Source organism: Pistacia vera, unplaced genomic scaffold (genome assembly GCF_008641045.1).
Source record: "Pistacia vera cultivar Batoury unplaced genomic scaffold, PisVer_v2 Contig303, whole genome shotgun sequence".
In the NCBI taxonomy this organism is placed as follows: domain Eukaryota; kingdom Viridiplantae; phylum Streptophyta; class Magnoliopsida; order Sapindales; family Anacardiaceae; genus Pistacia; species Pistacia vera.
Window position 1 is genome coordinate 698,969 of NW_022196117.1, and position 11,364 is coordinate 710,332.

Sequence of the window (11,364 nt, forward strand, 5' to 3'; positions counted from 1 at the left end):
CTTTGGAAACAGAGAAAGAGTTGTCTTCGGAGTCAAAAGACAAATGTTATTGTCTTATTGAAACTTGAGAGTACCTCGTTTATAGATTAAAATAAGGAACTTTAGCATCGTAGTATTCTATTAAATATGTTAAAATTAGCCGGCTAAACCTCGGGCGGTGGTGGTGGTGGGAATATGTTGTTTACTCTATTTTATATTATATTTGTTTTATTTTCCGTGATCCTTATCTAATAGTCTATAACTGCGTCTCAATTTGTTTTGCAAGAGGAACCCCATTGAAAGTTACAACTTTAAAGTAGTTACAAGAAAAAATTATTAAAAACAAGTTGTTTAAGAAAAATCTTCATCTCATAGATGCTCAAATCTTAATTCAGAAAAATTGGCAAATAAAGTAATGGATCAATTAATATTTCTAATATAAAAATGAAGCATTCAAGCTGCATAATTTATTTGGCAGACCAAAGGTTTCAACATCAGAAATTTGTCTTCAACATGATTTTGCTTTAGATTAGACGCCTAATTATTTTTTCAATAATGTTACGGACACCGAAATTCTACACTGAAATTTTTTATCGAATGACGTGATATCCAGTCAAACATGAACATATTGAACAAAAAACACTTCTCCTGTGAATAGACAATCGTCCATACTTTATGGACAATCGTTCATCAAATAAACAAGCGTATACAAAAATATCAATTGATCCCGTCCATATTATATAAACGGATGTCCATTTACTATAAGCACTCGTTCAACAAATTTTAAAAACAAAATGATTAACGCCCATCATATATAATCCTTCCCATAAAGAATCTTACATAAGTTTCGTTATTCGGAAATGGAGCACTGGGGTTAGTTAATAGTTACAAGTGCTGTTATTTCTCTGTGCAGTGCTCTTGGCGAGATCTTCAAATTACCGCTGTAGGACTTTAATTTCTTTCTTTTCTCGAATTCAAGTTCTTGTACTTACAGAACAGTTTATAAAAATGGGTGAATTCTTCAGCATCGGGCTACAATAAGTTGTTTATTAACTGTGGATCATCAAATGATTCATCAACAGCCGATGATGGCTTCACTTTATGGCACACTGATAAAAAGTTCATATAATCCGGAAAAAATGTTCTGCTCACTCCCAACAAAATCTTTGATAAGATGAATGCCCTTCGATTCTTCCCTGATGGCCGCAGAAACTGCTACAAGTTGCCATTAGTTTCCCATACTAAGTTTCTATTTCGGGCTGGTTTCTTTTATGGTGACTATGATGGCTTATCTAGGCCTCCAAGTTTCAGTTTGGAGATAGATGGCAATTTATAGGCAACAGTGACAACTTCTATGAACCAAGATCAGCCTGTTTACCATGAACTCATTTATAGGCCAACAGAAGAAGAGTCAACCGTCATCATGTCTGCTTGCATAGTGCGTACTGGAGAAGATGCGATTCCTTTTATTTCTTCTCTTCAAGTAAATTCAGTTACTTGCGATGGACGGCATGGACACCCGTCTGTATTACATGGATGGACGTCAATTATTTCGTTTTTAAAAATTTTTAGACAGGCGTCCATCTTAGTCCATCTTATATGGATGTCCGGACATAGTAAATGGACACTCGTCTATGTAATATAGACGGGAGTCCATTGATATTTTTGTAGACTTTGTTCATTCGTGATGAACGGTCGTCCATAAAGTATGAACGGTTATTCTTGATTGTTAGACGGTTGTCTATTTATGGGGAGACATGTTTTCTATCTAACGTATCTGTGTTTGACTAAATGTCACGTTGTTCGGTAAAAAATTTCAGTGCAAGAATTCTGTATCCATAGCATTATTGTTATTTCTTAAGCTGCCTAGCTCAATCCCGTCCCCTAACCAAATGATTTCATTTTTATCATAGCTAAAGCCTAAAGTTATCTTCATATTGTCTTACACTATTGAAAATGTTCAAGTATATATATTAGGGTTACTATTAAAATTAAATCCACTTGATCTCTCAACTTTTCCTACAGTGCAAAGTTTATCCTTTTATTTAGTTTTTCAACTAATTGAAAAAGTTCTGCATGAAAACTGGAAGCATTAAACTGTACTAAAAATCAGGAGATCGATATCCTTATCTTAATATTGTCTAAATTCAACAATAGATTAACGTGGTAAAAGCTTGGNGTGACCTCGGGGACGTCCCGCCCCACTATATATATATATTAAAAAAAAATAATAATATCATTTCATTTAAAAATTTTAATATAAGATATTTTCTAGGCAATTTTATCAATATTCAATAATGTGAGAAGTCTTACTGCATATCAATTAATTTGTGACATTTCATTTAAATAATATTTGTAATTAATTTGTCCAATAATTTTGCTTGAAATTCTCTTATTCATTTTCTTTTCTAAAAAAATCACATTTGTCACGAAATTACCACTTTAATAATTATTATTTTCACACTATTAATTGATCAAATATGATTATAATTGTGGGAACATTGAGTGAAATCACATACAATTATAAAAATGAGTAATAATAGATGGTTTTTGTATTCAAATAAAAGCCTTTGTCCTTCTAAAAATTAGATACAAATGTTAATGTACTTTTATAAAAAAAAAAAAAAAAAAAAAAAAAAAAAAAAATGCCTTAAGCTCTAAAACCCATGAAAATCCTAACCCGACCCACAATCAAGAATCCTAAAGCCCAAACCCAGTCCACAGTTAAGAATTCTAAAACCCATCATAAACGTTGACCCCACAAAGACTTTATTGACTGGGGCGAGATTGGGGGTCAACCCAATCCCTGTGGACCGTGCCCAAGATCCCCCTTTCATCCTCGACCTCGGGGACAGGATGGGCCGAGTCTGGGGAATCCCCAAGGGGTCAAGGACGGGGCCAAGGAATGGGATCCCAAACCTTTCCTCCCCCATCCCTAAGAGTAACAGACAAAAATGCCCCTTTTCCATGTGGACTTAATAAACCACATGGGCTTTTGGGCTTCCTCCATATAAGAGGAAAAACCCAACAGAAGAATGACCAACTACGCAACGTTTTAGAATAGAATGGAATTAGAAATTAGTTTGAACATTGATATCCTAAAAAATATGTCAGGCCTTTACTTAAAATTTTAGACTATAAATGACCAATTCAGTCATGAATCGACTAGGTGGTTGGCAAACAGCCGATTAATTATTTTCTCTTTTCAATTGGGGGAAATCTTAGCAGTAAGTGCAATAGAAATTTTGGATAAGAATACATGTTATTTGATTCGGTTCCGATGGATAAATAGAAATACACAACTCTACAAGTGTGAATTTTTCATTCCGCAATTATATTCCTTCTTTAATTGACTTGACTTGATTGCCATAGGAGTACACGGTGGGACATAGAACAACTGTAAACATTTAAAACCTTGACCCATAGCAATATTCCAGGAGAGCTCCATTCAACTTTTTTGCAGAAAAATGAGGTTCTGGACCTACTTTGGAAAATTGGTTGCCAGGTCAACACGCAAGCTGAGAAATATGAGATTGTTTTACACGCTCATTCATCATATTTATGGTAGAAGAAGGACTGAGTAAGTAAGTAGAAACAATGAAAGAATCCATGAGTATTGTTGCTGCTCCTGCAACCATTCTTTTTATTGTGTTACTTGCCCTTTTAACCATCAATAGTAGCTTCTGCAGTGGACGATCTGACTTGGGATTCTTCAAGAGTGAGAAACAAGATCTTTTAAGGTTTAATCAAGATCCTTCCAATCGCCTTGACTCTTCCGACTCCGACCTCCCTCGTAGAACTCTTAAAGCAGCTCATGAGCAGCCAAAAACGGTTGGTAAGATAACAATCTTTATTTCCTTTATTATTTTTAACAATTTGATTTAATTGCACTTAAAATTGTAATATTTATGTCTTTTGGAAATTAATCACTCATATTTCAATATCTTGACCTTTTTTCTTATCTATGTAAATTCTATACTGAGAATTTTATTTATTTATTTAGGAATCAGGGTGCATTTGAAATTAATCAGTTATAACCCAAAGTTATAGGTTGCCTGATAAACTGTAGTTTACATTTTTTTTCTTTTTTTTTTTTTTTGGTAATTTATTAAGAATAATTTTCAGAATATTGTCGGACGCCCATCGGTGATATTGTCCGATATTGGTGGCCGGTTTTCGATGGCCAGTTGGCGGTTGCAAATGATAACAGTTGCCTGCTGCAATTTTATTTTTTAAAATAATAAATTATTTGGAAGTCGTTTTGGCATTTTACTAATCGCAAGCAGATTTCTATTGTGAAAAACAACTCATGTTACTTTTGAGTTCGAATATAAAAATAGATTATGGGAGAATCGGTGTGTGAAAAAAATTACTTATAATAGTCAACTGACTCAAGAATTCCAGAAAACATAGGCTGAGACAAAAGGAAGTTCCTGGGTTCTATTATCTTCAGAACGGTGTGGCTGAGTTGATGCCATTACCATTGTTCATATTGCTGACAACTTAACTGATCTTACAACTACCATGTTAAATATATTTTGGAAAATTGTAAGAAACTTAAGTGTGCCTTTGATTCGTGATCCAAATATATTTTCAAACATTTATTAGAGTTTATAGATCTGATTCAATTTTACATATATGTTTCCTACAACTTGTAACAGGCGTCAAACAACTTCCATGGAAGAATCTTCAATATCTTGACCTTCGTTCCAACTTGTTCGAAGGACCAATTCCAGTTCCGCCACCTGACATGAAAGTCTTTTTAGTATCAAACAATAATCTGACAGGAGAAATACCTCATTTAATCTGCAATATGAGTACCCTTGAAGTTCTTGATCTTTCCAACAATAGCTTGACGGGTACCATTCCAGAATGCTTGGGACACTTCAGCAACAGTTTGCGCGTGTTGGATCTGCAGGAGAATAGTTCTAGGCACCATTCTGGATTATTTGCAAGGGTAATGACTTGAGGACCCTCAACTTCAATGGCAATGAATTGAAAGGGCCAATCCCAACATCTTTGCTTAATTGTACAAAATTGGAAGTCTAGATCTGGGAAATAAAAACATAAACGGGTCCTTCCCAAAATGGTTGGGAAGCCTTCCGGCATTACAGGTTCTTGTTCTTCGTTCTAATAAATTTTCGGTCTTGTAACGGATCCTGAAGCCCGTGTACTTCTTTCTCTAAGTTGAGAATTTTTGATATCTCGAACAACATTTAATGGTTTTTACCTGTGAGTTTTTGAGAATATGAAATCATGATGAGTGTTAGTGGTGAAGTGTAAAAAGAAGCCTCCGTATATGGGAGACAGGTATTATGATGATTCAGTGACGCTTGTAGTGAAAAAGCTTGAGGTTAAACTAGTGAAAATTTACTATTTTCTGTACCATTGATTTCTCAAATAATAGCTTTCATGGTCAGATTCCAGAAGTAATTGGAAAGCTTCGAGACTTAATCACCTCAACCTTTCTCAAAACAGTCTTACAGGTCAGATTCCTCCATCGTTGGGCAATTTGGAAGGAGTCGAATCCTTAGACCTTTCTTCAAACAAACTTGGCGGGAGAATTCCATGGCAGTTAACTAATTTGACATTTCTCTCTGTGCTGAACCTGTCACATAACCAACTTGTGGGACTTATTCCTCAAGGGAACCAATTCAATACCTTCTCAAGTGATTCGTACGAAGGAAACTTGGGATTATGTGGACCTCCATTAACAGAATGCAGCGACCCTTCCTATCCACCTCATATTGAGGATGATACAGACTCTAATAAAGATTTTGGTTGGAAAGTTGTGTTGATGGGTTATGGATGTGGGACGGGGTTTGGATTGATTATTGGATGTCTTGTGTTTACAACAGGAAAGCCTCAATGGCTTGTAAACGTAGTTGAAGGGAATTCCCACAAAACGGTGAGAAGGATTAAAAACAAACAGAAAAGAAGAAGAAATTAGTATTTGAAAGTAGTTTTCTCCTTTTGGTAATCATGTATCAGCCATACATAATGTAATCGACTTTAGCAATAGCAAACTGTTTTCTCCTTCTGCCTCAGTGTTCTTTCTCTTATGAATTTAAATTCAATTGTCCGGATCTCTTCAAATTATACAAACCCTTTTGCCCTTATAGACAGAAGGTTCTGTAATTGTATGGTCTAATTTAGTCAGCACATCTTGGAACAATCACAGTTTGCTGATAAACCATGTTTTAGCCCCTAGTTTTAACCAGGACTAATTCAACAAAAGAAAAACAATGTCCATTCGGAAACCCCAAAAAAAAAAAAAAAAAAAAAATATAATGATTGGGAATTCTTCAATATCATCAACATATAGAATTCCAAAGTAGTCTAAATTTTTCGGTCTTAATACATTTGAAACTGTCAAAATTGCAGTTACCATGCCACTGCATTCTCTTGAAATGTCCAGTGCCTTAAGAACCGTGATTCAACCCAGTTTCCCAATTTCTTCTAAGCCTAATATTTCCCAGGAATTATCAAGAGTGATGAGGACTTTTTCGTCATTTCCTACGAGGTCTGCACTGTCTTTTAAGTTTAATTAATTTCTTGGTAAAACTTTTTAAGTCAAGCTCGTTGATGAGCTGATTTTGCATATGAAAATGAAACCATTGTATTATGTTCATTTTCTCCCAGACTTTATTTATTCAAATTAACAGTCAAAAATTAATAGTTTAATGAGTGTAAATACCATTTATCCTTTTATTGACTTAGAAGTCCACTGTGGGACCTCTAACGGTGAAATATCTTTCAAGTCTGGAGGCAGAGCACCATTCCAGGAAATTACCTGCAAATTATATGAAGAAAGCAAAGTTCTCAAAGCTACTTTTTCCAAATTGACTGTCAGTTTAACACAAGAATTGAGAAATTTGAAACTGTGTTTCACGGGTCATTAGCATATTTTATAGTAATAAAAGACTTTGAAATTAACTAGCGACAATGAAAGTAGCGATGAGTGTTATTACTATTTTTTTAGTATGTTGATGCGTGATTTTGACACCAATGACTATGCATATGCAAAATACTAAGAAGTTACATGAGGTAATTGTGAGATGTATTTATGGTGCAGTGATGATGCTTGTTAGTTAGTACGTAAATAACAAGCTAACAAGAGAGAGTTTTACATGGTTCGAATGCTATGAGCAAGTCCTACATCTACTACGTTTGCATTATGGTTTCTTTTGTGATCACTAATGAAGATTACAAAGAGAACAATCTCTCAAGGATTACAAGTATTTGAAGTGTTCTAGGAGAATGATAAGTCAGTCTCTTTCTAGTAGTGTATCTTTGCTATTTTTTTCTGTAAAACAAGTATGTGAATTCGATAATCGATCCCGTTGTGAGGAGAGGAGCTGCCTATTTATACTCTTTTCAGCTTAAGTTAATGAGTATTTTTATAAGTTATCTTGATTTGGTGAAGATTTTCCTTCCTTTTGATTCGTTTGGAGCTTTCATTCATATCCTTAAATTAAATGAAATTTTGGCAAATGGCTGCATAAAATATCATTCTGAATAGGAGGTTGGTGGAGATGTCTACTAAGAGCTAATTGGTAGAGATGACGTCAGCATATATTTTAGGCATAACAAAGGCATTAGTTTTTTCAATTATTTGCCATGTGTGACGTCTCACAAGTATTTCATTAAACACTTGGTGGAAATCTCAAGCTAGAAAAGATCTAGCCCCCTTCACAAAATTCTAGAACTCTCTTGAATTCTCTACACATTTGTAGATATCTCTTGAATTATTGGTAGTTGGTAGAAGATTTTATGTCTTAAAGCTTCACCATTGAATGTGGAACATTGTGTAAATCTAGACTGTTCATAATAAGTTAAGATTGCTCTAAATAGGGGAGGCCTCATTTGGCCAAACCATCCAAGAATTGTAAGCTTAAGTAATAAAGAGTGCTCTTTTCTTTAGCATAATCTTATGAGTTTGAGTGAGTGTTCTCTCTTATTCTCAAAACTAGCAAGCTTGAGTTATCTAGTGGGCAAATAAATAGGGTCGTGACAATTGGTATCAGAGCTCAAAGTTCTTGGGTCGCTTACTAAATCCTTCCAACTACCTGACTTTGGGACCACGAACATCCTTCCAACTAGCTTCCCGTAGAACTCTGAAAGCTCCAGAATCTATTGGGATATTGTGGCTCATTTTCCTATTTATTCTCATGTTAAATTGTATGTCTTTAACCAAGTTCATTCAACTATGATTTTATCAATCGCATAGGAAAACCCTTTAATAAAGAATACAATGGTAAATAGAAATAGAATTATGAGAGTCCTATTAAGAATTGAAATATGAGTCTAGTAGAAATATAATGTCCCATATATTGTGTATAAATATAGGGGTGAAAACCAATTCAAGGTTATGAGAGAATGTGAGAACATAAGATATTTGATGTAAGGGCTATTATACACCATGGGTAGAGTGTCTTAAAAATTAGGATTGTTTTCACTTTAGGTACTGGTCTGTTAATTATATACCAGATTTATGATGGTGTCTTGTACTTTTGTATATCGTGTTCATAAAACTATAGTGGATTTCTCTCATCCGTGAATGTAGCCGGGTTATTTTGAACCATGTAAATGTCATGTGTTTTTTTGTGGTGTGATTTTATTTCTATGTTATTAATCTCAAATGTATGTTTTCCGTTGCATGATCTCCTGACTAAATCATTTGAATTGAATCTTCAGAGGGGGCAGAAATGGCTGGTAAGATAAATAATCTTTCTTTGCATGATTAATTTATCCATTAAATCTTTCGCACTCCATTGTTTAAAAATTTGAAGGAACGTAGGTTTATATATTTCTCTAAAATCTCTTCCCAATTTGACTATGTTTTGAACTAGATATGGATGTACATCATACGGATCCATTGCAAGGAAGAAGAATTCCAGAATAATCATAAAAAACTTTTCATTTCTTCCCTGCTTCTTGCTCTTCAGTCTCAAACTCGCCTTCACCGCGATTTTGGTCTTCCTGAATTGGTATAATTAGACAAGTTTTGAATTCTAGTGAGTTGTGGTTGATTTTTGACCAACGGAAAGCATGGGAGAAATATAAAGATGCATAAACATAAAGTGAATTACATAAGAAGATTGAGTAAACGAAAGTAAAAATGACAAGTTTTAATCAATTAGTACCCTAAGGATTCCACTCAACTCAAGATTAGCACACAATTCTTCTCACTCTTAGATTTCCGAAACCTACAAGGCTAGGCAAATCACATAAAAAGTATCTCCACAACCAAGTATAATCTATCATGTCTCCCTGTCGTCTTAGTTACATGTTGATTGGTTAAATACTATCTTCAATTAACAAAAAGACTCAATCAACTAAAACCACTAATTGGTATAGAGAGAATAAACACAATCCATAATCTCTATAATACAATCACAAATTTATCATGCTTGAATAAAATCATATATAGTAGAAACATTACTGAATGACAATATATAGCAAGATTGTAATCAGTATTAAAACAATTGGAAACCATAATCCATCGTTTAGAACTTTCAAACCCAACATTCAAGATGCAATCAATTTGATTTCACAACGAACACAAATCCAACAAAGCATTTCATAATTCAAATCATACATCGTATTGTACGTAATCATATTGAAACAAAGCAATCCTCAATATCTTGACTTTCGTTCCAAAAATTTATTATAAGACTTATGCACATTTTGGTTTAATTGTGTATTTGTACAAACTCTTGAACTTTGGAAAATAGAGGATCAGACTAACAAATATTATTTAGAGTTTAATTTTTCATAAACTTGTTGACAGGCATTAAACGACTTCCATGGAAGGACCTTCAATATCTTGACTTTCGTTCCAACTTGTTTGAAGGACCAGCCCCAGTTCCACCACCTAATATAAAAGTATTTTTGATCTCAAACAATAATCTGATTGGAGAAATACCACATTTAATTTGTAAAATGAGGGACAATGAAGTCCTTGTTGAACTGGTTGTCACGTAGTTAGCGGTAATTAGGGCCGAATCCATAGGGAGCAAAGACTATCAACCTAAAGTATGATTGAGTAAATGAAAGTAAAAATGACAAGTTTTAATCAGCTAGTATCCTAAGAAAATAATTTCAGGAAGTCGAATTACTAACTAAAACACAATATTAAATGTGTTGCCTTAAGGCTTCGGCTTAACTCAGGATTGGCACACAATTCTTCTTCTCACTCTTAGATTTCCTAAACCTACAAGGCTAGGCAAATCACATAAAAAGTCTCTCCACAACCAAGTGTAATCTATCACGTCTCCCTATTGTCTTAGTTACATGTTGATTGGTTAAAGACTATCTTTAATTTACAAAGAGACTCACTCAATTAAAACCACTAATTGGTAAAGAGAGAATAAACACAATCCATAATCTCTGTAATACAATCACAAATTTATCACACTTGAATGAAATCATATGTAGTAGAAACATTACTGAATGACAATATATAGCAAGATTGTAATTAGTATCAAAACAATTGGAAACCATAATCCATCATTCAGAACTTTCAAACCCAACATTAAAGATGCAATCAATTTGATTTCACAATGAACACAAATCCAACAAAGCATTTCATAATTCAAATCATGCATCGTATTGTAATCGTATTGGAGCAAAGCAATCCTCAAATGACAAAACACAACAATCAAATCATATGTTCAATGTGTAATTAATAATCCAATTAGTCAAGAGTTTACGCGAAGAAAACTATAGCCTGAATCCTAGTCTCGCCTCTGCCTAACGGGCAACCGTAGCTCAACCACTCATGGTGAGCTGACAATGGCTGAAGGTCTGACCGGTCATTGTGAAATGTGGGAAACACATCGCCGACAGTTGGAATGAGAGATTGTTGGCTGAGGAAGACCAAAGGACACCAAAAGGTGAACGGTTGTCGTCGGTGACGGTGGATCTCAGTGAAAACACGTTGGCTGCGGCTGAAACTGTGACAGCAAGGTGGCTAGGGATTGTAGGAGAGATGACCGACAGTTGGGGAGACAAATCGACACCAGAAATTGGAAGAACCACGGTTGGAATGCGAAGAGACATGGCGGCACAAATGGACTCACGACGACGGTGGTTGAACGGCAACGGAAATGCTCGGGAATGCTAAGGGAAGGATGACCGCCACCTGGGGAAGCTGAATCGACGCTGGAGAACTAGAAACCAAGAGATAGGGCGGTGAAAATGGTGATGAATGGCGGCGGAAGATCTTCAAGGAGATGATGGCCGATCGAAGTTTTGGAAGATGAAGGGTCACTGGAGTCGCTGAAAAATGGTGGAAGGTGGCTAGAGTTTGATGGGAGGCGGTTGGATGCATTTTCACGACTATTCACTTTCCTTTTATGGAAAATGTGGCAAATTTTCCTT

The 11,364-nt window shown here is 35.0% G+C and overlaps 1 protein-coding gene across 1 annotated transcript; it reads left to right on the forward strand.

Moving 5' to 3' along the window:
- The first annotated feature begins 3,525 nt into the window (after nt 1-3,525).
- Nucleotides 3,526-5,929, forward strand: LOC116135831 (receptor-like protein 33). The gene is made up of 4 exons (XM_031421545.1): nt 3,526-3,563; nt 3,660-3,814; nt 4,641-4,936; nt 5,387-5,929. The coding sequence occupies exons 1-4, from the start codon at nt 3,541-3,543 to the stop codon at nt 5,927-5,929; spliced, it is 1,017 nt and encodes a 338-aa protein (XP_031277405.1). The 5' UTR covers nt 3,526-3,540.
- Nucleotides 5,930-11,364: the final 5,435 nt, after the last annotated feature.